The sequence below is a fragment of the Equus quagga genome, chromosome 1, assembly GCF_021613505.1.
Source record: "Equus quagga isolate Etosha38 chromosome 1, UCLA_HA_Equagga_1.0, whole genome shotgun sequence".
Classification (NCBI taxonomy): domain Eukaryota; kingdom Metazoa; phylum Chordata; class Mammalia; order Perissodactyla; family Equidae; genus Equus; species Equus quagga.
Window position 1 is genome coordinate 57681990 of NC_060267.1, and position 27638 is coordinate 57709627.

Genomic DNA, 27638 nt, shown 5'->3' on the forward strand with positions numbered 1-27638 from the left:
AGTTCAGATCCCTGGCGCAGACATGGCACGGCTCGTCAAGCCACGCTGAGGCAGCGTCCCACATAGCAGAGCCAGAAGCACCTAAAACTAGAATATACAACTATGTACTCAGGGGCTTTGGGGAGAAGAAGGAAAAAAAAACAGAAAGAAAAGAAAAGAAGATTGGCAACAGATATTAGCTCAGGTGCCAATCTTTAAAAAAAAAAGTAAGTCAGCTGATCTACTGGAGTTGGTTAAGGCAATGAATCAAAGACCCTTAGAAGTAGACAGGATCTTAGAGGTCATTTTGTTCCATCTGGGAATCAGCCTGTGGTTGAGGCCTCGTAGTCAGCAAGGCTTTTCCCAGTACCATGAACCAAACAGTGATAAACTACAAATGGAGAGCGGGTTGGCTGCTGCCTGAGAGCTCAGATGCAGGTGATGGATGGTGGAGGAGAAGACATCTGAATCCACCCAGGACTTTTGAGGAATTCTTTGATTCTCCTTCACACCCTGTAGTCAAGTGAGGACAAGGCCTTTCTTCTCCCAAAGACCAGGCCAGGAGCCAGAATCTGATCCCACGAGGTCTTGTGTTTGGGGAGACTCTGCTCTGCTCTCTCCTGCCTCAGTTACCAGCTCAATACATACAGGTTGTATCTATTCATTCAACACATCTTTTATTGAGTACTGACTAGGTGCAGGGCATGGAGCTAGGCTCTGGGTTCACCATGTACATAAATCATTCGTGCCTGCCCATAGGGAGCTTACAGTCTGGTGGGAGAGAGACTACAAACACAGAGATAAATATGTAATTACGAATTGTGATAAGAGTCATGAAGGAAAATAAGTGCCGTGAGACAGAATAATAGGTTAGGGTTCTGGGAAAACTTCCTGAGACAATGACAGGAAACCTGAAACCTGAAGGGTGCGCACAAGGACATTCCATGGAGAGAGAATGAGAAAGACCCTGATGTAGTATAGAGCTTAGCACAGCTGAGGAACAAAGGGCCAGTGTGGCCAGAGTCTGGTGCACTAGGGGCGACTGGGGTGGGATGATGCTGAAAGGGGTCCAGATTAAACAGGATGCTATATGCCCTGTTGAGACATTTGAGTTTTTCTAAGTGCACTGAGTTGTAAGCAATGGAGTAACCTGATTTAATTTAATTCTTAGAAAGCCATTGTTCCATGAAAAATGAATTTGAGAAGGCAAAAATGAGGAGATCAATTAGGAGGCTATTGTCAAAAGTCAGGCAAGAGGTGATAGTGGCTTCAACTCAGCCAATAGCAGTAGAGGTGGAGAGGGGTGGATAGAATCAAGAGAGATTCTGATGGAGGAACCAGGGGAGAGAGGAGTATCAGGAATTTCACTGAAAATTTCTCCTTTGAGCAACTGTGTGGAATGGATGGAAGTGCCATTTACCAAGATGGGAAAGACCAGGACAAGGTTGAAAGGGAAGAGACTGAGAATTCACAAGTGCACAAGGGAGGTTTCTGAGATTCCTGTGAGCCATCCAAGTGAATAAATAAATGTAGGCATCATCAGTAAATAAGTAGCATTTAAAAGCAAAGGAATGAATGAGACTAGGAAAAGAGTAGATAGTGAGAAGAGAAGAGAAAAGTAGAAGAGAGAAACAAAGAGACAAGAACCAAGAGAGGCAGGACTGAGCACTGAGGAAATTCAACACAGAGATCAGATGGAGAAGGAGCATCTGGAAAAGGGACTTTGGAAGCAATGCCCAGAAAGGAGAAAATGAAGAGAGTTGATGTCACTGCGGCTGAGAGGAGAGTATTTCAAAAAGATGAGTTCGGTCAACTGATTTCTGAGAGCTCAAGCAATATGGAGTCCACTGACGACCTTCACAAGGTCACTTTTGATAAAGAAATGGAGGTGGAGACTACACTGGAGTGGATTCAAGAATGATTGAAAGAAAACGAAGAGGGCTTGTGGAGGGAAGGAGAAGAATTGGGTGATGAATGGCTGCCTTCTCAGTTTGGCCTCCTGGCCAGGTCAGCTACAAACTTATTCCAACTCTCCTCCCAGGTTTTCATGGCCACCTTTTTCTCCATATCCAACAGGGCGCTGTACCTGCAGGAAAAGAAGCACCCAGGTCAGCCCCAGGGAAGGGGTGTGGGACGGGACAGGCAGTATGAGGGGATCTCAGATGTTTGAGGAGCACATTTCTCCTCAGTCCAGGAGCAAGAACAAAACAGAGGCGAGGTGGAGAAAACCCACAGAAACCTTCCAGGCTTCTGCCCCAAACCTCTGGGAGGTGTAAACACAAGTTGTAGGATGGAAGAGGGAGTGGGAAGTGCACAGGAGACTCACTTGATAGAGTTCATGGCCAGCTGTTTGAGTGTCCTCAGGTCAGCCACCATCCCCCCAATGCCCATGAAGGCCTCATAGAAATCATAGGACAAGCCTTTGGCTCCAAACAAAGCTGGGTCATCAGAGCTGATCACCATGGGGTACCCGGTGGCCATCAGAACAGCTGCAGGGTGGTTTCTCAAGTCAGATACCAGTTTCAGAACCTGCCCAATAGGAGGCAAAGGAGAAAAACAAATTTTGATCCATAAAAAGAGTCGTCACAAGGGAGGTGAGACCCTAGAGCATAATCAGCTCCTTTTAATCCCCATCACTATTCTGAACATTGGGATGACTTCTGGGCAAAGTCCTGACACGAAGAATAGAGCCAGTCCTCATGCTCTGCTTTTCTCCGGGTTTCATCACCACCACAAACCTTTGGTCTCTCTTGGTCCTGCGCAGAGCAGCTCTCCTCAACACAGCAACAGGAAGGTGCACAGAGAACCCGAGCAACTGTGGAAGCAGCAGGATCCTACGCCTACTCCTCCCCCCCCCCCCCCCCACTTCCCTGGCCTTCCCCAATGTCCCTTTAGGTTTGTCTACAGCTTTGCCTAAAATTCCACCTCACCAGGGACCCTCTCTGCTGCCTCATTTTGAGGAATGGTTTGGGCAAAGGGCCATTCCTAAATACTTCTACTAATGGAGGGAGAGAGTGGAGGAATACAGAAAACAAGTGAGTTAAGGAGAGGGAAATTATACCAGGAAAAAGTTTGGGAATCAGAGCAGAGGTTGAGGTTGGGGCAAAAGATCATACTGGACTGGTCCCATGGATCATGCATACCTGGTTGGAGATGGGACACACCTCGATGGGGATGTCCTTCTTCCAGGAGTCAGCCCAGACTGCTGGGTGTTTACTCAAAGCAAATCCATGGCCAATCCTGGTAGAGTTCAGTATTAGGGCATCCAGAAGGTTTCTGTCTACGGAAGTACCCTGCCAGTCTGGGGGTACAGGGGTCATCTTAAATAGGATGGATCTGACCCACAGATCATCCTCAGATAAAGGCTTCAGACCCCCCAAGCAAGAAAAGGGAGAGAAGCGCACATTAACACAAATACACGCACACACACATTTTCCTTATAACAATACTAAAGAGAGGTATGGTGTGCCTTTATTGTGTGCAGGTACGTATGTATGTGTGTAACAGACGAGGACGTTGAAACTTACAAAGGCTTCATAAATTGAAGGAGGATACTCGGCTAGTAAGTAGCAAAACTGGCTTTCAAACCTCGGTCTATCTGACCCCACAGTCCATATTCTTTCCATTTTTTGTTTGTTTCCAGAGCTATTTTCTGGGAATTTTATATTTATGATCTTTACAACAGTGTGTGCAGACTCTGTCAATATAATTATTTGTATGTACTTACTTTAATTTATACTTTAACAGTACTCGTAGGACAATATCAATGGCAAGATGATGATGGCCAGCATGAACAAAGTGGTGGCAGATGCTGTTGCTGGTCCTCAGCAGCCATCCCTGCTGTGCCTTCCTGGCAGGCGGGCCCTCTTTACAGGGTGAAAATGACAGGTCCTGACTCTCTCAGCTTCCCAAGCAGCTAGCACAGCCCTAAGGCTGGCCTGGGAGGTTATTGGTGGGGCTCTCCTGAGGCTTCTGCCCTAATAGAAGGAGATGCCCTGGAGGAGACATCTCGTCTTCTACTTTACTGGATACGGTCACACCTGAATGTGACTTCACTATCCCACAACCAAGTAGGGTGAAATCCCAGATACGATGAGGACAGTACAGGTTGCTTATCATGTGAGATAATAGACAATCTTACTGTAAAACCCATTTGATGTGCGCATTCCATTCCTGGCAGCCCAAAGCATCCTAACCAAGCCACATGGAAAATATGAAAATTCCACTTCTCTGTGAGGAATCAAACCCAAGCAATTCCCACTGCTGGTGAGGGCACGTGCTTCAGGTGGATTTCAAAGACTGGCTCTTCTTCTTCTTCTTCTTTTTTAATAAGGACATTACTCGTTGGTATTAAATACCCAAGTCCTGGCAAAATCCTCTCCTACAACCATATATTTTGGAATTTGGGTCAGTCCCGTGTTACACTGTTTCATACTGTTGAAGTGGTTTCACACAGGTAGGCACGGTTTTCCCAACTGGACCGCAAGCTCTTCAGGGCTGGCAACCCCCTTCCCCATCCCCCATAAACAGTTCTTCAAATCTCCTAGAACAGCTTTGATCTAAATTGGATCTAAATGACTCAAAATGTCAGGAAAAAGAGATTCATGCACAGGGACCCTTCCTCTGAGAGATGGTGTGATAAACCAAGGTTTGAGCCTGGTTGTGAAACTCAAGTTCCCACCGCGTTCTCCTCATCTCCTCGGTGTTCTGAGAGACGCCGGGGGCAGGCGGCAGCAAGCTTTCCTCCCAGTCAAAGCCCCCAAATCTTCATTTCGATCTGAGATTGCAGCCATGATCTGATACTCCTTTTGCTTAGGGTTTATGCATTTAAGGACTGGAATACGGGAGGGGCTGTGAAGTGACTAGTGAGCCCGTGGACTGAGCTTTGGGGAACTAAGATGTGGCTGGGCTAGGACATTTCGGGAACAAGAGCAGCCAGCCTGCCTGGGCAGGACAGGGGCTCCTCTTCAGCACTGCTGCGTGTGGACAGAGCCTCCTAGATGCCAGGGCAGCCCGCGTCTAGTCCCACTTCTGCCACTGAACAGTGTGTGACTTGGGACAGGTGAGTTCACCTCACCTCACCGTTCATCACAAAGTGCTCAGATTCAGACCCTGCCACTGACCAGCCCTTTATCCTTGGACCAGTTACACTGTGTGGAGCCTTGGGCTCTTCATTTATAAAATGGGGATAAAAACAACTTCTTAGCAGGACTGGAGTGAGAATTAGAAATAACATATGTGAAGTGCCTGATACTATTACTGTCAGCGTGGTCCCTTCTCCTGGGGCTGCTGTTGAGATGAAATGGGAGGACATACATGAAATGAAGAAGGGCCATAAATGACTCTAGACCCCCTCCACTGCCAAGGGCCCCGTCGACACTCATGAGCAATGGCGAGGAGCCTCCCGCCCATCACCTCCTCAGTCCTGATTGTCTCTGCATGGCTCACCTGTCTCTCCAGCATGGAAAAAGTAAGGCAGTTTCACCGCATGTGAGGCTGGAAGCATCAAAGCTTCCTTGTAGTCGTACAAGGAGTGGCCGGTGTCCTCACGCCCTACCTGCAGGACAGAGAGGAGAGGCATGGAGCCATCTGCTTGATCCATGCCTCACTTTTCCCTGCAGCCTGGGAGCAGCCTCCCTGGAACCCTCCAGTACTGCTTGAGGTCTTGCTCACACAGCCTTTTCAGAATGACCAGCAGCAGAACTGGGAAAGAAAAGAGTGCGTTTTGCCCGGAAATAATGCCCCCTTAGGCAGAGGCTATGCCTCGTGTCCTTCCAGCCCTTTCCATCTTGTCTTCCCGGACCACCGTCCAAGCCCCTGTGCTTCAGCCCTGAGCTCCTCAGGGGCAAGAGAGTGTCAGAGCCACACAGAGACTGAAAGCGAGCAAGAGAGTGAGAGGCTGAGAGCGGGAGAGACAGGAAGAGAGTGAGAGAGACAGAGAGCTAGAGCCCTGGACCAGGAGTCAGGAGGAGTTCAGATGCAGCTTGGCCACTTGTCACCTGTGGGTCTCTGGGCGTGTCAGTTTCCTAGCAGAGTCCGTCTGCGACTCAGTTCCTCAGCTGTAACTGACATGAAGGGTAACTACACCAAAATCATGCTTTTCAGACTAAGCCACACATACCCTCAGGTCTTTATAGCTGTGTGCCAGGAGTAAGGGGGCCTTAGGATAAAAGGTAGCTCCTTCAGAATGCCAATTTTAATTTGTGGGGAGGGGGCTAATGGCACAATTTTATAATAAAACAAATGGGGATATTCAATGTAGTAGAATGGAGCGTAGATTTGAAAGAAACTTGGAGCTTGCAAGTGGACCCCTTTGAACAACTACCTATCTCCCCTCCAACCCCAATCTCCCACAAGGCCTTGTCCATTAGAGTCCTTGTATGGACTGTTCCAGAAGCTCCCCTTGTCAGGCTCCTTCGTCAGTGCTGCACACAGAGGGAAAAGGTGAGATGGAGAGACTTCTGCCCCTTTTCTGGAGAGGTGGGTCCTTTGAGCAAAGCTCAAGGGTCCCAGGAGGACGCCTTGGGTCCAAACAAAATGATTACTTGAGAGACAGTCGTCTGGGCTCCAGCTGGTCTGAAAGCAGGAGCTTAAGCACAGTGTGGGGTAAAATGTACAGATTCTATGAGAAGGAGTCAGGAGTGCCTTTCAGCCAGTTAGTCCAAATTAATTTAGCTTCCTTAATGAGGTTAATGAGTTGTCACCTGGGAAGTGTGGCCTGGCTGTTAGGATCTGGCTACAGCTTTGATGTGGGGGTGTGAGGGGTATGGATGTGCAGCTTCAAAAACAGCTGGGGAAGCGATGGCAGGTGGGGGGAGGGACAGCTTTCACAGCCATGACAGTTTGCCAGAGCGAGCCCCATCTCTGCTTCCAGACACGACCCCATGTGCCGTGGCTGGAAGGGCCAGATGGAGGGGAGCAGTGTGGGCAGAAGGCAGGGGAATGGGGAACAAGCCTATCACTATTGTCCAAACTCCCTGAATGCCTTCCTTATTCTGGAACTTCCCCTTTTAGCCATCCAGCCATTTCTGTCATCCCCTCGCAGGCCCCTAGAGAGGGTCAGTGCTGAACTCTGAACTCTGACCAGGCCGGTGGGTGGCAGCCTGAGCCTCTGCAGAGGGCTTCAGTGGGTGCTGCCTGGCCCTTCACCAAGAGCTGCTGCTGGGCCCGTCCTCGGACAGCCTTGCTGTGGGCAGAGTCCCTTACCAGATCAAATCCTGCCACCATCCTGGGGAACAGGGCTCGAAGCACCATGGCTGTTCGGACGGACTCCATGATGAGGGACACATCTTTGGATCTGCAAGAGAGACAGCGTGGCTCAGCACTGACAGAGCTGTGCACCCCAGAGGGCTCCCTCAGTGCCTATGGCTACTCTGGTCCAAGGTCCACAGCAACCATCTCACAAACCCGCATCCGTCCCCACAGGGCTGTTCTGATCCCTTTAAGTGGCTACATCTGAGAGCTATTTCGCCACATCCCTCTCTGTCAAGGACTCTGGCTGGCTCCAGAGGGACCCACATTCTCTGAAAAGAGGTGAGGCAAAGGGGCCCATGGGACAAGCTTTATCTATCTACATTTGGATGAAGCGAAGTGGCCTTGTCCAAAACTTGTCCTGCATCCCTGAGAGGGTGGGGCCTGGAAGTCGGTGCAGTACAGAGGCCAGCTCTCCGTTCACTGGACACCTGTGAAATGCCACAGGTCACCCAAGTCCCTGTCAAGTCAGCTGGACCTGGCAACTACTTGTCCTCTTCCTCTGATTAAATCAGCAGGACCCTGGGCACTCCAGAAATCACATAACCAAGCTGTCTGACCTCCCTCTGTACCCTCTCTCTTCAAGTCCAGGACAGGGACGAGGCAAGCAGCATAACAACAAAACACCAAAAGAAAAGGCCTGGCACAACCTGCGATAGGACGAAGGCCCCTGCCAGCAGCTGGCTCACTCGTTCCAATCCTCAGTTCTGTGACCTAAAGTTTGTCCTGCCTCCTCTTCCCCACACTTGCCCATTCCCTCTCCCGAAGCGCCCTGAGGGGACACGGGGAACACTTACCACTTCAGCTCAGCCCTCACGCCCTCCTGCCTCTGGTCCCCAGAGAACCTCTAAGCAGAACCAGTGGGCCCATCTGTGAGCTCCATCCTGGCTGACCAGCCCACAGGTGCAGGCCCCAGAGGAGGGGAGGGTGTTCAGGGGCCGCGGCAGGGGGTGGCGCCTGGAAGTCTCACTGTCCTCTGGAGCCCAGCCCCATGGTGGGCTGACAAATGGGGGTGCCGGCCCTGTCCCTGCCCAAGCCTGACGGGGCTGATCCCCTCTGGCTGCTGCCCTGCGGCTCCAGCCTGGGTGCCACAGGCCATTGCTGGCTGCTCCTTGACAAGAGAGGAGAGCTCTTCCTTTGGTAAAATCAGAAGGAAAATTAAGCTATGAGGCTTTCTGCACTTGCTTGGGGAAGGAGTGGGTCCTCCACACCACCATGCTGCTGTGGGGTCCCCACACACAGACACTGAGACAGCTGTCACTCAGGGCCCGTCACCAACCAAGACGTTGCACACAGCCACACACAGCGAGCACATGGCTGAGAGGAGACAGAGCCCCAGTGGCAAACTGAAACAAAGAAAAGGGCCAATTATCCAAACATTTAGGCAAAAACATTATAGCCATAACTGAGTCACCAGGCCAATGTGGGGTCACAGCCTAGAATTATCTGGAAAATTGCCACAGTTCTTCATTTCAGTCCGGCTGTGAAGACTCAAACTAGAAGTGATTTCAGATACTGATTTTTTTTTGGAGGAACATTAGCCCTGAGCTAACATCCACCGCCAATCCTCCTCTTTTTGCTGCGGAAGATGGGCCCTAAGCTAACATGCGTGCCCACCTTCCTCTACTTTATATGTTAGACACCTGCCACAGCATGGCTTGATAAGCGGAGCGTAGATCCCCGCTGGGGATCCGAACCTGTGAACCCGGGGCCACCAAAGCGGAGTGCACGAACTTAACCGCTGCGCCACAGAGCCGGTCCCTCAGATACTGAGTTTTGCACTCACACGCAAGCGCACACAGTGAGCCCTGGCTCTTTGACATCAAGGGATCTCTGACCTCTGGCTCCCAGCCTCCCTTCTCACCCCTTTCTCCCCTCTCCCTTCCCGGCCTGATAGCTCTGCCCACATCCCCTTCTGCCAACTCTTGCAGTTTCAGCCACGTTCTCTCTCACCTGTGATCCGAATAAATGATTTTGATTCCAATAAACCCAGGATGCTTTTTCGCAAACATACAAGCCACTTCTTTGTAAGTCTTCACTGACCACTCTCGGTTATGGACCATCCCGTTCAGTTCATACACCTGGGAGGGAAGCACCGTCCCAACTGAACATCAGAGGGGACCAAAGCAAATTTCATTCACAATAACCAATGGTCTCTAAAACTAGGCTGGGCTTTGCAGTCTCCTTGTTCAATGCCCTCGATGGTCTCTGACACTTATCGGAAGTCCTGGCCCCGTCTCGGGGAAAGCTCTCAGATGCAATGAGACTGGACGCTCTGCCTGCCCTGTTCCTTGCTGGTCCTCCACCTAGAGGGCCTGGCACAGGCGGGTGCTCCATCAGTACTCATATAATGAACGAAGGACAGGTCAGCTAGGGAGAGGACAGGAACCAGAGAGTGGTCCAAGGAACTGCTTCTTCTCCCCACTCTCCCAGCCCGTGCGAAGCATCCCTGAGGTGGCCACAGCCACCAGGGACACCAAGAGTGACATGGTTGGGGCAGAGGGAGAAGGGCCAGGAGTGGGCAGTAGGTAAGACACAGGAGGAAGGGGCAGTGGAGAAGAGGACACTTGCGGGGGGGGGGGGGGGGGGTAGAGGAGTCTCCTCTGAAATGCCCACCTAGCAGGTCGAGCCCCACCAGGCCTGCTGGGAGAGGCACTGGACTGGGGCTGGAGGGGGGCTGGGCGCCTCCCCTGCAACTCCCTCTGCCCTCCCCTGTCACGGGGTGGGGCCTTACTCCTGCACACAGTGGTGTGTTCATTGGCAGTTGAAGGTCAGGAGAAGATGTGGGAGTTTTTGCAGAGACTGTAGGCGAGGGAGGATGGGGAGACACCGGGGTTCAAGTCACTTCTACAGCATGAATGGAGGACCTGTGGTGTGTAAGGAACTGTGCCGGGCATTGGAAGGGAGGAAGACATGCTAACGAGCAGGATGCCTGCCGTCAAGGAGTTTTCGGAGGACAGACTCTCCCGTCTTTATAAACAAAGCAGGAAGAATAAGTGCTAAACAGAGGTATAGGGATCAGGGATCGTAGAGGAAGAAGGGGCTCCCCGTCACTGGGTAGCCTCAGAGTGGCTCTCCCCGAGGAAGGCTGGGCCTGGAGAGGTGACTGGACTTGATAAGCAGGGACGGGGGCAGCCACTGTGTAGGTAGGTGGCCCCATCCCAGGTGGCCTGGGTGCTACAAGGTTGCTAGTCCTGGACTAGGGGACAGTGGCTCTGCCCAGAGCCAGGGCTGAGAGGGTTCAGGGAGCAGAGGCAGAGGGAGGCAGGAGGGAGCCAAGAGCGGCCTCTTCATCCTGAAGGGAAAGTGCCTTCTCCTCACTGGAGTCAGCTCTCGGCTCCCGATCCCCTGGCCTCACAGGAGCTGGGTGCTCAGGGGGCCTCTTCTCGTGCCCCCCGTCACTCGCCCCAGACCACTCTCCCAGCCCAGGGACCTCCCCACCTGCTGGTGGCAGCTCTGCGGCACTGCCCTTGGTCCCTGGGCGCCCTGCTGCAGGCCGCCTGGCCCCAGGGCACCAGATCTCAGGGTACCGCCCTGATCACTGGCCTCAGAGCGACCGTGTGCAGCCTCACCAAACGGTCCACTGCCAGGACTCCCAGAGAGGAGACCCTTAGGTACTGTTCCCTCAGTATCTAGGATCGCCCGTATCACTATCGTCTACTGCAGGCATTGGAACATGCCACCCTGGAAATATGCCACTTTACGGAAGGACTGTTTCAAACCGAAGGCAGTTAGGGAGCAGCGAACACAGACGTAGCTCTTTGCCCTGCTCCTACCTGCCTGGCAGCAGGACGCACCTCTCTGCCTGTGAAAGTGTCCCCTTCCAGCCCCCACACCAGGCGGAGGGCCACCCTTACCATGGGGGACAGCCAGCTGCTGAGTGGGGTCTGCAGACAGCCTTACCAAAAGAGCCCCACATTCACCTTCCCACATTGAGGGCCCCAGAAGCTCATACCTCTTTTCCTTTGTCTTGTCACTTCTCCACAGTTTATCACCATTTGCTAAAATAGTACATAAGCACCTGGTCTATCTACTTCTTTGGGTCTTCAGTTTTCTATGAAGGCCTCCATGCATGTAAAAATTAAATATTCACATCAAAGAGAACTTGTATTCCTTTTCTCCTGTTAATGTGGCTTTTGTCAGTTTAATTTGCAGGTCCCAAGAATAGAATCTGGGAGAGTAAAAGAAAAGTTACTTTCCTCCTCTCCTACTTTACCAAGGACTTTTTAACAGAGCTTTTCCTGTCACTGATCAAGGCCTCAGCAGACTTCCAGGCACTCTGTTAGAATCTTCAAATCTTTGATGCTGAAAGAACCTATATGCTATACCCCAGCGGTTCCCAAAGTGTGCTCAGGGACCCCATGGATCCCCTAGGCTTTTTCAGGCTATCTACAAAGTCAAAACTCTCTTCATAAAAATTTTAATATGTTACTTGTCTTTTTACTGTCATTCTCTCACACGTGTACAGAATTTTCCAGAAGCTGCATCATGTGTGATAATATTGCTCTGACAAATAAGGGATCATATGCTTGTGTAGTCTTGTTTTGAAAATTTCTCAGTTTTAATTTCTAATACAGGCTATATTATACGGGATTTAGTAGCTATAATCCACATAAACAAAAGCTGTTTGGGATCCTCCAAGTTTTTTGAGTGTAAAAGTTTGAGAACCATTGTGTTAATCCAATGCAGAATTTTTATTTGAAGTGGTCTTGGCGTTCCCCAGCTGATCTGCAGAAGGGAAGAACAGAATTCTGCTCCATGCCTTGATGTCTCTGTCAGGACTCAGTCACCTGCCCAGACACCCTAACTGGATTGTAAACCCCTGAGTGTAGGGTCCATGTAGTTTTGATCTTCCCATCTGCTTCCTACGGCACCGGAGGAGGAGCTCCATCAATGAGCATTAACTTAAGAAGAGGGCTGTCCACCCGAAGTTTTAAAAGGCCTATGCCCCAGCCTGCATGGATGTATAGACGGTGCTGGAGGGGTGGCCAGTGGAGCAGTGCTAGTAGAACAGAAGGGAGACAGAAGAAAAACCTTTCAAAAAAATCAACAAACGACAATTCTGCCTAAAAGAAGATCTCCAGCAGATTAATCAAGTCTGCAGAGATAGGCAAATGATGCGGAGGGGTGGGGGACGCGGGGGGCCTGATGGGGGCTTGCAGATGGCAGTGGTTCCAACTCATCAATTCTATCATTCCAGTGCTCATCGCTGAAGAGCTGGGGCCCCTGCCTTCCAGGGTTCTAGTCCCGCTGCTGGTTCCCGTCACATGAGGAGCCATAAAGACCAAGTCTAGAGATGCTGAAGCCGCATTCAGAGCATTTCCTAGATTCCTGGTACCCCAGTAAATTGCCACCAAGGCTGCCCATGCCCTGTGCTTCTGCACCCCTGTCCTTGGGCAAAGAAACTGCAGGCTTCAGTGCTGGAAGCACCTAGGACAGAACCTGAATGCTCAAAAGAACCCCCACTTCAAGGAGTGGAAGGTCCCTTCCAGAGGGGAGACCTGCCACTCCTCACAGCCTCACAGCTAGTGTGGGTAGCACACCGCCATGAAGCCGGGTGTGCAGGAAAGGTCTCAGCTGGTTTGGAGGTTCGGGTCAGCCTTCCGGCTTCAGGCTCCCTGTGCCAAATGTCATACCTCCCAGGGTTGTTGCAAGGATCAAATGAGTTAATATTTGTAAAGCACTTAGAAATGATAACTATTAATAATAATATTACCAATCTATCATCAGATGTAGAAAAATAACTCAAACTCTGCAGTTGCCCTAGGAAAATGAGTTAATATCAAGAATTTAACAATCTGTAAGTACAAGTAGCTGGTGTCAATCACTCATCCAAGACTAAGTGATACAAAAGCTGCTATATCCTTGTAATAGCCCCTCTTGAATTAAAAATATATTGGGCTCCATTTGGATTATCTCAACTTTTAACTACAGTCATGTGCCACATAAGGACGTTTCAGTGAACGAGGGACCATGTATGTGACAGTGGTCCCATTCAGCGTGGCTGTGTGGTAGGCTCTGCCGTCTCGGTGTGTGTGAGTGCTCTGCGGTGTTCACTGAACAACAAAATCACCCAGAGACACATATCTCACAACATGTCCCCATTGTCAAATGACTCTTGACTGTCTAGTTTAATTGAGGACTATAAATTTGTGGGCAAATTATTCAAACCACATGCTACTTTCACAAGCCAATATAAGATTACAAAGTTTTATTGTCTACGGGTATCAGGGAATGAAAGAATTCTGAAGCTGGAAGGGATCAAAGGGAACTTTGGGAGCAGAGTTGCTCAAGGTCACACAATTAGTTTGTATCAGACCAGAAATGAGGACTCAGAATTTCTCACTCCCGAAGCCACTGGCTTTCACTGCTCGAGCGGTTTCCCTCACAGGCATTGGCTGAGCTTCTGCTGGGTGCCAGGGGTAGGCCGAGAGCGTCACAGCAGAATCTCATTTCATTCTCAAAATCGCACTATTAGGTGGGTCTCATTTTAGAGATGAGGATTTTGAGGGTTAAAAAAGTTAAGAAACTCAGTCCTACTCCAGTTGGAGTGGGGGCTGAAAGTCTGCTCAGTTTCAGAATCTTGCTAACCCTGAGGTCCCGTCAGCAGAGATCCCTGCCCTCACCTTCATACTACCGTGTCAGGGGTCGCAGAGCCTCAGCCCTGAATGCATATTAGAATCACCCAGGGAGGGCAACATGCTGGCTCCCACCCCAGACTAATTAAATCAGAATTTCTGGGGTGGAACCTGTTAGGTTTTTTTTACTTCCCCAGGTGATTCTCATGTATAGTGTACAGCTAGGGTTAAGGTCTACCATTTTTGTCGATTTGACAAACAGCATAATTACAGCGTAGGACGTTAAGTGCTATTGCCAGTACTCTCATAGAGAAACACCAATGATATGAAATGGTGGTCACTTCAGCAAAAAGCCAGGTGGTATTTGTAATGAAGGGTCTGCTAAGAATCCAGGAAAATCCTTGCGGGGTGGGGGGTGGATAGGGGGGCACTAATCCTGCATGCTACCCAAGTGACAGCATCTAGGAACATGTCTGGAAATGACCATGGTGGGCTCTCTTTGCCGCTGACGGTCTCTCTCCTAAGACCCCCATGAGTAAGCGCCAGCAGGGCGCCCTCCTGTTGCCAACCCTCCAGGGGCCTGTAAGAGCTGCCCTCTGAGGACTGGCCGGGACCCAGTCTGGGCCTCAGATGCTGGCCGTGGGGGAAGGGACTGGAGCCCAGGAGATAAGACCCGCCTAGCAACTGTTGCTAAAGGCAAGCAGCCTTTGTTATCAGCATTAGGAAGACAATAGGAGGCTGAGCCGCGGGGAGAGGCCATCAACATCCTCCCAGGCCCGGAATTAGCCCCACCAGCAAGAAGGGGGAGTCCTGCGGCTCAGCAAAAGAATTCCAGTGCAGACGGTTTTTAGTTGTTAATGTGTTGATGGCTCCCTGCTCTGGCTAATGGGGGGCATTAAGGCACAGACCCTCTGCTGCCAGAGGCCTTTGTTCCCGGGTCAGCCCAGAACAAATGGTCAAATCCCATCCCCCTCAGCTTCTACCAGAATCCCGAGTCCCGAATCCCGGCAGCCGGCAGCTCTAGGAAGGCTGGCTAGGGGGTGGTGGGGGGTTGGCGGAGTGGGGAGAGAAGAGCTGGGCAGGCCCCCGGGGTAAATACCCTGGCGCCCAAGTGTCCGCCCTCGGCACGGTAAGGAGATAACACCAACACAGAAAAGGGGACGGATGGAGCTGGAAACCACTTCTCCAGCCTTTCTCTTTCCCTCCAGTCCAAGTCGCACCAACTTCCCCCAGATACTTCTCCACCGGCCTCAAGATGGAAGCACAGCCCTCGAATCAACCTGGACCCGCACCCTCTCTCCGCGATGTCTCCCCGCCCCCTAAGGAGCCGCAGGCTCTACCACGCTTGAGGGCCCTCCGGCTCCCGGCGCTGAAGAAGCTGCCAGGACTTGCCCCACGGGAAGCAACGCCCTAGTGGGGGCCAGCCCCATTCGGGGTGAGGCGTCAGCTCGCCAATCCGAGGGGCTCTCGTTTGCCGGGCAGGACTAGCATCGCAGCCGGATGCCCCCTGAGGGAGCTCCTTTGGAGAGGACCGTGGCTGCCACAACGCTCAGAAAGCCCAGCACCCCGGCCTCTATCCTGTCCCTCCTTACCACCAACGTGACCTGGCTCAAGCTCTTTGACCTTTCCAAGCCTCAGTTTCCACATCTGTAAAATGCAGGGTTGTTGCGAGACTCAAACAAGACAATGTTTAGTGCTTTGTCAACGTGAAGAAGGCCTTTCCCCGGCGAGGTCTGGATCCCAGCATCTGCATCCGAGCGGGGGCGGCGGCTAGTTAACTTCGCAGCTTCCTGGGCCTACCCAAGAGCGCGGAATCAGTCCTGGAGGCGGGGTCGAACAAGCCTCCAAACTATTCCTAGGTACACCCAAGTCTGAGGACCACCATCAAGACGCATGCCTGTCACTATCGGGGCCTCTTGAGGACACCAGGCAACGTAAGACCCGGTGCCGCCTGAAATAACCCACAGCTAGCCATAAGCAGCAAAGGCGGCACACGCGGGGCCCAGAGGGCGCCACTGGGACGCGGACGGCGCGGGGACTAGGAGGGCTGGGCCGGGCGAGGTGGGGGGGCGCTTCCAGGGGCGGAGCCCGCGCGCGGGGAGAGCGGGGTTTTCGGGGCCAAAGCGCAGGAGGGAACTGTCCTGGAAAGCGCTGTTTCTTCCCGCCAGGCCGGGCCCAGCGCCGGCTCATCTCAGACATTCTCCTCTTACAGGCAGGTGGGTCGGACCCTCTCTTTCCTTTTCAAAGCATCGTTTCTGCGTAGGTCTTATCCGTGGCTCACAGAACTGGTGAGAGCTCTCCCGAGGGGCACAGGCAAGCCCGCTCTCGTTTCCCGAGAACCCAGAGCTAGACGTGCAGGTCGCTCTCAGTGTTAGACCTCAAACAGCGGGGCCTGGTGGGGAGATGACGTCACCTGAGGGCTGACGTCACAGCCGGGCCTGAGCTCACCTGAGAGAGGGGTCAGCGCATCTAAGGAGAGGGGCGGGTCAGCCCAGGACGGACAGAAAGGGGAGAGCTGAAACTGAGCAACCCTCATCTCTGATGACGGCAAGGCGCACCGCCCCCAGCTGGCGTGACTGGTTCTTGGGGCGCGTGTGGCCTTCGTTAGAGAGTCCTTGAACCCTTTTCAGTCAAACCGGGCTGGTAACCTCAGTTTAGGAATCCCAAACAGAATTAAACATTTTTTAGAATATAAAAACATCAGAGTCCCTGCACATTGCACTGTGTCCAGACACGTTTTATGGGTGGGTATGGACTCGTGTGAAAACACTGTTTTAATAGTCGATTCATTCTAGTATCCCCCCCCCCCCCCCCCCCCCCCCCCCCCCCCCGCCCCGTAAAGAGTGATAGCTTTCATCAGATTTTCCAAAAGTTAGGAACACTATTCTGTGCTCCCTTAGACTCTCAGAGCTCAGTGACAGGGCTTATTAGGGTTCTGGCTCACCAACACCCTTCTGGCTATAATTTCGCTTCAAGAGAGGTTAAGATTTGCCTTAAAGGAGAGAATTTCCTGATCAGGAAGCATAAGTATCTAGTCTGATTGATAGCTTTTTCTGAAAACAGCACTCTGACTTTCTTGTTTATACATCTATCTCTTAGGAAATTTGGTCAATGTGTGTCAGTCCTCTGGAGCCGTATCACTTCTGGGTGTACAAACAATAAAATTTCTGAGCCCATAAAGGCCATGGAATATGCTGACAACCAAAAGAATGCCACCCTGTGGGCCCTGCCACGAACTTGGAGGCCAGTCACCAAGGCATTGGTATACTTAATAAATATTTCAATGAATAAGGAGACTAGTATGGACAAAATGTAGAGAACTCTACCCAAAGGTTGCTTAAAACCTATAATTAGCTCAACTTTTTGTGAGCCCACCAAATAGAACATTCAGAAATCCAGCACTCCTACAATACCCCAACCCTGCTCCCCAAAGAAAAGTGCTCAGGGGGCTGGCCAGTGGCATAGGGGTTAAGTTCACACACTCCGCTTCAGCCCCCAGGGTTCACTGGTTCAGATCCTGGGTGCAGACCTACACACTTCTCATCAAGCCATGCTGTAGTAGCATCCCACCGACAAAAAATAGAGGAAGATTGGCACAGATGTTAGCTCAGCGCCAATCTTCCTCACCAAAAAAAAAAAAAAAAAAAGGTCCTCAGGAAAGTTCTCTTCAGTAGATTCACCAAAAGAATCATCTAGTAGCGTTTGATCATCCAGGGCTGCTCTCCTCAACAGATGCCCCCACCCCCAGAGTGCTTGAAGGCTGGGCTTCCGCAGTTCGTCTGTAAATCTGAGGTGGCTCCATCTCATAGCACCTGAAATCCTGACGTCTCTTGCTTCTGGCCCAAATGCAAAACCCTAAAGTCAGTGATTGGGTGCTATTTTTGAATAGTGCTGCTTCTTTTGGGCTCTCCCTCCCCGTTTCCATTTCACTCTCTTCAACCTCTCTCCCTTAAATCGAACAACAGAGCCATCTCTAACATCTTCTTGGAGTGCTGTGAGGGCCCCATTTTCTCAGCTTACTCAGGAGAGGCCCCTGCTCCTGCACCCTGACTCCTCCACCATCCTGAGCCATTGTGGCCTGGTCTTCCTGGGCGTGCTGGATCCCAAGGACACGCACTCCCCCAGCTCTTGCAACTCGGTGGCCTTGCCTTGGTGCTTATCACCCAGCCTGCTCCGCTCAGATAAATTAAGCTCAGATTTACCAGTTTCTCCCTGCCTCCCGTCTCTCCAGGTTGCTTCCTCCCTTAGCAGCCCCTACAAGTTCCCAAGACTTGACCTCAGCTGGCCTCTATCCAGCTGCCCTCTCTCTAGCTCCCTGCGCCCCCCAGCTGAGAGCCCCCTGCCTCAGCACTGACCCACGTCTTCACCTTGGTTCTCGCACATGGTTCATCCTGCTAACTGGGGCTCCATCATAACATTTTCTGTCCCTGTGGGTGGGGGTACAGAAGGGCATCACGCTCCGGCTGGGGTGAATGCAGACCCCATCTCCATCCTAGGCTGGCCCTTGGATCTCTAGGGGATCACTTCGTCTGTCTGGGATCAGCACCCTGTCCATCTCTGAGGTGGTTCTCTCAAACCCCCCGCCACCTCTCGTGGCCCTGGGTCCGGTGGACGTTCCTGCCTTGCCTGTGATAGAAATACAGGGAGGAGGCAGGACCTCCTTCCTCAGCTCCCCACTCTCGTCCCGCCAGCATCTCTAGCTGCCCCTCGCCTGCCTTTCCTCCAGTCTTTGAGAGCGGTCTCTGGTTCAAGGACAGCCTCACTCTGGGTGCTGGAGTGGCCTCTCCTTTTGTCCCAAGGGTGCAGCATGCCTTCTCTCACTCTCTTCTCCCCTGTTTGTAACCTCTCCAGACTCCTTCCTTATGTGTGCAAAGTCAGCCCTGCCCTGAAAACAGGCCCCCTGGGCCCTGTGCTCCCTCTCTGCCTGCCTCCCTCTCTCTTTCTCTCAAGTCACAGGTGCCCAACCTGGCTCCAGTGTATCACCTGCATTTCCTTTTTCTCCTCCTGGAAATTAGGCTTCTCTTCTCAGCATGCCATGCCGTAGAAACTGCTCAAAGGCGACCTCCTAATTTCCAAATCTGATGGGCTCTTTTCAATCCACGTTTTCCTTGGCCTCACCCTGCCACGTGGCTCCCTCTCTTCAAATCTCCTTCTCCTTGGCCCCTGGGACAGCTGTGTCCTAGTTCTCTACCTGCCCCATGCCTGCTCCTTCTCAGTCCACTTCATGAACTTTTCATCCTGTTTCTGTTCACAGGGCTGCCCTCCTGGCCTGCTAATCTTCTCATCCTACAGCTTCCACGGGAGATTCATCCACTCAGAGTTTTAATGATCACCTTTCTGCAGATAAATGTCAAACATATGTTTCTAGGCTAGAACTCTCTTCTGCGCTCCTATGAAAGATGACAAGAGTGTAGTCCTATTAAAACGGAGCCAGAGCAGCTGTTTCAGAGGACTTGCCTTGCACGTCTTGTTTTCTTTATCTTCCAAACTGGACCAAGCTGCCAACATTCCAAGAAGTCAGTAAGGACAAGAATGTCCCGTTTATAAGGACTGGTGAAATTGGACTTTGCTGAGGACTGAATCGCTAACCAATCAATGAAGTGCAAGCCTAGCCTTTTGCCTGATGATCAAACCTCAGGCCAATCTGTGAAATACAAACCTAGCCTGACCTCATCCAGCACCAATGGACTCTTCTTTCAAACAACTCACTTCATCCTCCATTTTTCCCATAAAAACCCTAAGCTCCTATCCTGTAATCAGGACACTGGTTTCTACCTGAATCTCTGCTTCCCGAATTCTTTGATCCCAAAATAAACAGCTCACTGCCTCTCATTTTGGCTCTTTATTTTTAGGTCAACACTCCAAACTTATGTATCCGACCACTTCTGGGACATCTTCCTATGTGGATTGTCTCAGAGGTACCTCCAACTTGACCAGTTCAAAACCAAAATTATCATTTCTCCCTCCCCATCCTGCTCCTCCTCTTACATTCCCTATCTTCATAAATGTCACCACTGTCTGTCAAGCCAAATGCCACATGCCAGCAAGTCATAGTAGAATCCTCACACCCATGTAGTCAGTCGCCAAGACTTGTAGGTTCTTCCCCCTGCACGTTGCTTGCATCCATCACTCCTCATTACTTCTGTCTTCATTCCAGTCCTCCCATCTTGAGCCTCCCTGTCTCTTCCATGGCCTCCAGCCTCCAGTCCCCCCTTTTAACGAGAGGAGCCCCTGACCCTCCAATCTGCTCTCTGCAGCGCTGCCAGAGTGACCTTCCTAAACTGCGAATGTGCTCACACCCCCTTGCGGGAAACTGCCCGGTGGCTCCTTTCACCTCCGGAGTGCAGCCTTTGATAGGGAGCCAGAGCTTCTCCCCGTCAGCCCTGTCTCCCTCCCTAGTCTTATTTTCAGTGAGCACCCCTAGAGTCTTAGGACCCAGTCATGATGAGCTCCTTGATCTAGGCCCACAAAGGCCCCACACAGGCCTCTATAGAACCTTTATCTTTGTTCGTGCTGCTTCACAGACAGATAGGACTTCTCCAGCCTTTGCCCTTCAACTCAGCAACCCATCCTCATCTTCCAGGACTTGCTAGAGCTTTCTCCGTCCTCTACAATGCTGTTCCGTCTCCCTCCTACCCATCAGGCAGCACTAACCAATTCCTTCTGTGTATTCTCTCTACACCCTATCAACGGTTCTTTAGCATTACAAGAGTGTCTGTTATATTTACTTGTTTACCCACGAGTCTTCCAGGGAGAAACTTGTCCTTTTTAAGGGCGTGGTTTCTGTCCTCTATGCCTTTGTACACCCAGCAACTAGCACAGTGCTGACACAGAGGAGGAGCTTGCAGATGTTTGATGAATCAATGAAAGGAGAAAGGGAAGAAAAAGAAAAGAGAGATGGAGAGAGGGAGGAAGGAAAAAAGGTAGGAAGAAAGAAAGAGAAAGAAGATTGAGCAATAACGTTGGGGTGGTGAATACACTCCAGATGTGAGAGGCTCTCATTTCATGCCGAAGAGCTGAACTTTATTCCACTGACACTTGGAAATCACACACACAAAAACTGCATTTCAGAGAGATTAAAGAAAAGCTTGGGTATAGAATGATTTGAAGAGAAATCAGGGAGGAAGCTTCTGCAGTGGAACAAAGAGGAAACAAAGAGAGTCTGCAGTAGGCAGAGGGGAGGAAGGCAGAGGGGAAAACATTGTGGAAGGGGCCGTCAGGACCTGGGCCCAGAGCAGAAACTGGCAGAGAGCGAGGGGGCCCCAGCCTGGGAGGAAGGGAAGTGGAGGTCACCAGGCCCTCACCTTCCTTGCAGACACCTCAGTCAGCACTGCCAGCCCAGGGGTAGCTGTGTCCTGAGCTCTGCTAGAAGACACTGTCGTGGCAGATGGGCAGATGGGAAACCTGGGAGTGAGCTGTCCACCTGCTCTTCTGTCGCGGCAGCATTGCCCATAGAAGACCGTGTTAAAGTGCAGTGGTGCTCCACAGAAAGGGCCCACAGGAACTGACCAGTCCCCACCGTTACTTGCAACTAGATCCATTTCCAGATTCAGCAGCTGTCCCTGTACCAAGAGCATCACCACCCTGAGGGGTCGGGGAAGCTAAATTGTGACATGAAAGGAGCCGGCTCAAGAAAGGTCGAGGCACGAGGCCCAGCTCAGAGTCCACGGCCAGGGAACCCTGCGCACCCAGGAGGCTACACATCTGGGAGAAGGTGAGAGATGGGCATCGCGAGAGAAGGAGGGACAGGGTGGTGAGGGGCACGTTGACTGTTGTGCTGGGACCAGCCCAGTCCACTTCTGGGATCCTTGCTCATGGTGGCCCTGGAAAGGCACATGTCCCCTTGGGGCTGAAGCCGGCATTCAGTCCTGGACCAGTACTGGGGTAGAGAGCCTGTGAAGACCTACAGGGTGAGATCTGAAAGTCAAGCCAGAGCAGAGGACAGGAGAGACAGACTCACCGGGAACAGCATGGCTCTGAGCTCCAGATAGAGCACGCTGTCCTGGTAGAACTCCTCCAGGGCCTGGAAGACATAGTCTCTGAACACTGGGGCGTAGTAGACAAGGCCGGAGATGGTGAAGAAGATGGCTTCAAACTTGGCCCAGACTGCATTTTGGTCTGCATAAGTCGCCTCGGGGTTCTCGGTCATCAGAGTGAAGTTCTTCAGCAGGCTGTCCGGGACAAAGGGGGCAAGCTGAGGAGGCATGTGCAGGCCTTCGCCTCCAGGCACCTGAGATTCCTGCCCTCCTCACTTCTCCCATCCGGGAAAAACCAGGATGCACAGAGTGAGCAGTGATGAGAGCCAAGGGAAGCATCCTGGGCTCTGCCGGGGGCCTCTGTCCCAGGCCTGCTTTCACTCCCCAGGAGGCAACTCAGGCAGGATGTTCCCGCCACTGGGCTCTCCTGTCCCTCCTCATGCTTAGCCCATCTGATCCCTTCATACTTACAGCCTAGACTAGGTTCTCTTTGGGAGGTGTTATGCACTGAATTGTGTCTCCCCCAAATTCATATGTTGAAATTCCAAGTCCCCCATGTGACTGTATTTGGAGATAGGGCCTTGAAGGAGGCAATTAAGTTAAAATGAGATCATAAGGGTGGGGCCCTACTCAGATAGGTGTGGCGTCAGAGACGCCAGGAGTGCACCCACAGGACACAGCAAGAAGGCGGTCATCTGCAAACAAAGGAGAGAGGCCTCAGGAGAAACCAACCCTGCCAACACCTTGGTCTTGGACTTCTGGCTTCCAGACCAGTGAGAAGCTAAATTTATATTGTTTAAGCGACCAGCCTGTGTTGGTCTGTCCGAGCATCCCAGTAAACTGACGCAGGGGGAATGATGGAACAGCTCTGGACTTGCACTGCATGACCCAGCTTACATCCCCGCCTAGCCGTTCACCAGCTGTGTGGCCTTGGGGAACTTCCTTAACCATGTAAAGCCTCATGTTTCTCATTCGTAAGGGAAATAACCGCGTGAAAGCACTCTGTAGATGGTTCTGTGATTAAAATAATTATTACTATATAGAAGTTTGTTAGCAAGTGGCTCCATCACGTTTTCAAGCCGTTTTATCCACAAGCTGGACTGGCATTGCTCCAGGAAGCGGGAACTCCCTTCTTCCTGGTCTTGTTGAGCACCTAGACAAAGCTCATTTGATGCAGCCACGGTGTTGCTCTTAACACTTTTTGCAGATCAAATCAGATTTTAAATGTACAGGAACTTGCTGTGAACAGAAAAGGTGTTGAATGCCTCTGTGAAGCCAAGTGTCCTGTAAAGTTAAAAAGAAAAAGCCACCTGACTCTTTTTTTAGGCCAGATTTTTATATATGGGTCTGTACCAAGGAAGACACACCCGCACACCACGTACCACCTCTGACAGGTGCGTGACACATTCCTTCTGAACTACACTCACCTGTTGTCAAACTCAGTGACGTTCTGCAGCCCCCTGCGATACTTCTCCAGCAAAATCCACTCCGAACATTCTGCTGGCCTAGGGGTCGGGGGAGTTGGGTAAGCAAATTTGAACTGCAGGGCCCCCTTCGGAGTGAAACAGAAATGGCAGTGGGGCCTGTAGGTGACATTTTTCACCAGCCAGTCCATGCTTAGGATGCTGAAGTCGTGGACGTGTAAGGCAGCCCCTGGAAAGGGAAGAAGAGGTGGTGAGGCGGAGGATCCCTGATTCCAGGGCTCCGTGCGGACAGCACACACGAACAAGTGGGAAGCACAAGGATTTCTTTCTGGCAGAACCTCCCAGCACTCAGCATACTGTACCTGTCACACTTGAGTTCAAAGCCCTCCCAGGCCTGGGTCTGCCTTTGTCCCCTCAGGATGGCCACTGCCTTCTTTGCTCTGGTCTAGGAATAGGTCTTTGGCTTCCTCCCTCACTAGTCCAAAGCCATGGGTGTTCTCAGTCAAGAGAGCAGCACGGTAGGGCAGGGCAGCAGCAGGCTTGGCATCAGAAGATTGGTGTTCAAGTTGGGGCACCGTCAGCTTCTGGCTCTCAGTTGAGAGCCCAGGCCTTTGAATGCGGCCCTGCCCCCCAACACTCCATGATGGGACGTAATACAAATGAGCCTCGGCCCCCGCCCTCACTCTAGTCCTGTTTGCACAGTTGTCCTCGATCCTCTCATCTGGCTCCCCAATGGCTCACCCATTGCCTTTCCATTCCCTGCTTCCCACCAGTATCTAGGCTGCTTCTGGCCTGCAGGTTTTGCCATTTGAGGCGCCATGTTTATCCTTCAGGCCTGACAACAGTTTTGACTGCAGCGCTCCTGAAGACACATGTGCAATGTCCCTCTGCTCCTCCTGCTCCATCTGGCACCTGGCCTGGACACTGGCCCCTTAGCAGGTGTCCCAGCTGTGTGAGCTGTGCTGTGTCACCCTCTCTAACTCTTACATTCTCCATCAAGTGGGGATGCTACTTTATCAACCTTGCAGTTTTTATTTCTTTATTCTCTATTTATAACATTAAAATAAAAGAGGTATAGAAAAGTCCTTGTAAGCTGCAAACTGCTATTTATGTGTCCAGGATTATAATTATTGTACTATTCATAGCAATGTATTTTGACTGTAGAAATATACTAGTAGAACTGTGTTCATCCAGAATGCTATTTCATACTGTCTCCTATTTGGTAACAGACCTCTGGAGAAAGGGTAGAAGAAAGGGGTGCGAGGAAAGATAAGAAGGGAGTGGCAAGGTTCTGTGGGCCCTGGATGCTATCTTTTGGGTGGACACTTTTCCAGCTTTGTCAGGGAAGACCAGTGATATCCAGGGTCCCTTCCCTACTCTCTCTCTGAGGCTGAGTCCCCTCAGAAGCAGGGTTTTGGGTTTTCAGGGAGAACAAGCAGCCCCCTTGGAACACCCGCGTCCTGGTGTGCCAGCAAGAACAGAGGCTCAGAGTAGCGGAGTGGAGCTCTCTCTGCTCCGTTTAGAACAATAATAGCTCCAAGTTTATTTTCGCCCACCTTCCCAGGACCCAAAACCATCCTCTCCAAACATCTACCTTTTGGCATCTTCTTCAGGATATGAAACACCTCACTTTTCTCAATGAGATTCTTGGCCTGGAAAAAGTGCATGCTGGGTGGGAACTTCTGGGTCTTCATAGCCTGCGCCATCTCAGCCTTCTTGAGGGCCATGAGCCTCGCGTTGGCCAGCTCCTCCTGTTTGCCCAGCACCAGCCGCCCCCCCAACCGCATCATCTTCTCTCTCATCAACAGCTGGTTTCGTGCTTCATCTTTGGATGCGGCTGAGCAGAAAAAAGCCATCACCACCGCCAACAGCAGGGCGAGCCGGGCTGGCCGCCCAGGTGGGCCACCCGCCGACATTGGGATGCCTACAAGAGGAAATGCACAGAGAGAGACTCAGTAGGGCTTAAAAGGGGTGTGAGTCAGTGAAAATCTACAGACGGAAGCGTGGAACTCTGATCTTCCTTCTCTTTCCCTGTTCTCAGGGCACCAGGAGGCAGGGTATGGGAGGGTTCTTCGCTAGGCCCTGGAGAAAAGACCTCCAGGAACAGACAAAGAGAGGTTTCTCAAAGAAAAGTCTCCACGAGGTCTCCGTATACTGGAGCTCAGTGGTCAGCAAGCCCTGCTCACACACACAGGAAGACACTGCAAACAGATTTGTAGGGTTTCACTTTTAAACATAACTAGAGCGCAAAGGAGCACAAGGCATGTGAAGAAAGCCTCCAACATAATAGCAAAACTAACAAGTAGCACACAGAGAGGAGCCACAGGTAAACAAAGACAGTGCAGGAAATAAAAGAAAAATTCAAAAGAGCTATAATTAATATCCTTACAGAGATAAAAAAGATATTCTGTCCATAAAACAGGAACTGGAGGTTATAAAAATAAACAGAATGAGACAGAGCTTTTAAAAGCTAAAAATATGAAAGCTGAAATTTTAAAAATTTACTAGCAATATTAGAAAATGGAATTGGAGAAAATCTTTTAGAAAGTAGGACAAAATAGGACAGAAGAAAATGAGATGATTATTGATTCAGGAAATCCAACATCCAAATAACAGATATCTCAGAAGGAAGGAGAAAAAATGGAAGGGAAAAAAGAAATAAATACTACAAGAAATTGTCCCGGAACTGAAGCCCTGCGTCTCTGGATTGAGAAGACGTTGCAGACTTAGAACAGAACGATCAGTGACGGTCATGTGTCACTTAACGACAGGGACGCGTTCTGAGAAATGGGTCATTAGGCCATTCTGTTGTGTGAACGTCATAGCGTGCACTTACACAAACCTAGATGGTATAGCCTGCTACACCCCGAGGCTACATAGTACTGAGCTCATTGGATCACCATTGTATATGCAGGCTGCGGTGCATAACTGTACTCAACAGTGACACCAAGAGCCATCATCTTGATATTTCAGAATATGAGCATTAAAAAGATTCTAAAAGCTTCCAGAGAGCAGCTGGTCCAGGTTGGCCATGAGCAGGCGTTTAAGGGAGGAACGAAGGACACGTCCATCGCGTCTCCCCCTGCCAGGGCTGTGCGTGGTACTTCCCCGGGGTTATCAATTTGAATTACATTTAAGAATTGCTCCTGCATACTTGAAAGGCTGATACATTATACTGGAAAGATCAAGACCTAATTTACAAAATTAGGAGGCCTCAGGAACCTCCCGAATCAGGTGTCTTTGTGAGACTGTGGGCCAATCACCCAGCTGTCTGTGGTCTCTGTTTCCTCACCTACAAAAAGAGGTGAATTGGACTCGAGCCTTGGCTCTCATGGTGTGACGCGTGAGTCATCAGTGACACGAGATATCACTGTTTAGGTTGAATAAAAACATTTAAAATCAAGTTATTTGAAGAAAAATATTAAGTAAATAGAGGTTCACGGATATGACAAAAATGGAAAGTTGGGTAATGATTGAAATACACTATATCCAAGATTCTTTCCAGGGCTAGCATTAAATTATTCTATAGTATATCAGACTCCAAGAGGGCATGTTAAGAAGGAACTAGATCATTCTTTACTCTAGTGTCACAGTTTTGGTAGGGGCTGTGCACCCCGAGTCAGAGAGACGGACCTTTGGAGAATCCCTTCGACTCCATGAAGTCCTCAAACCCTCCTCAGAATACAGTGTCTGCCTGCAGCCGAGAGCTCTGGGGCAAGGGGACCATGACATCACGTCATCATCCCAGCTACGCCACACTGAACCCTCCCCCAGCCCCTTGTCCCATTCTCCCTGGTGACATATAACAGAGGCCTCCAAGTTCCAAAATCTCCAACTCCGTCCTCTCCAAGAACCCCAAAAGTGTCCGCGTGGCCCAGCACCTGGGACTTCTCCCGGCCGCCAGACGACAGTTCATCTGATGTACTGGTCAGAACCAGCCTGGGCACGTATAGGGAAAATAATCCCTGTCACCACGTACTGCTCTATTTACTTCATCTTCTCTCTCTCCATGAAATGTTCTTTCACTTTTGAAAGAGGGTGCATTAAAACTCTATAAAAATCATTTGCTTCCAGACTAAGAACAAGGAACAGAGCATGTGCAGCTGGGACTCTGGGTCAACGTCCCGGGGCCCACAGCCGTTCCTAAAGCCTGTTGTGGAGATGGCCCCTGCTCTTCTTCCCACCCGAAGTCACCCACCGCCTAAGGTAGGGGCGGAGAAGGCTGCCTCCAGGACCTCTCAGCCCAGTCTCCACCCAGACCCCCACCCCGGGGACCCCAGGTACCTCAGAGGAGTTCCAGATCTGTAGACTGTTTGCTTAGTCCCCCAAACAGCTGGCTCAGAAGCACAAGCCAAGCTGTCCGTCCTGTGCACTTCCTGTCAGGGCAGGTTTCACTTCCTTCCGGCCTCGCGGTTGCACAGGCCTCCAGA

The 27638-nt window shown here is 51.1% G+C and overlaps 1 protein-coding gene across 1 annotated transcript; it reads right to left on the reverse strand.

Moving 5' to 3' along the window:
* Positions 1–254: 254 nt before the first annotated feature.
* Positions 255–27638, reverse strand: ADA2 (adenosine deaminase 2). The gene is made up of 10 exons (XM_046678972.1): positions 27493–27638; positions 24803–25132; positions 23212–23437; positions 21769–21979; positions 9184–9311; positions 7186–7276; positions 5428–5536; positions 3123–3280; positions 2306–2508; positions 255–2065 (listed from the first exon to the last, which is right to left on the reverse strand). Exons 2-10 carry the CDS (start codon positions 25122–25124, stop codon positions 1966–1968), a joined length of 1548 nt encoding a protein of 515 aa, XP_046534928.1. The 5' UTR covers positions 25125–25132; positions 27493–27638; the 3' UTR covers positions 255–1965.

Coding starts and splice junctions, on each gene's coding strand:
- ADA2 (XM_046678972.1), bottom strand. CDS start 25,124: ATGTCGGCGGGTGGCCCACCTGGGCGGCCAGCCCGGCTCGCCCTGCTG. Junction 21,980..23,211: donor GTCACTGAGTTTGACAACAG/GTGAGTGTAGTT, acceptor TGTCCCGGACAG/CCTGCTGAAGAACTTCACTC. Junction 5,537..7,185: donor TGGTGGCAGGATTTGATCTG/GTAAGGGACTCT, acceptor TCTGTCCTGCAG/GTAGGGCGTGAGGACACCGG.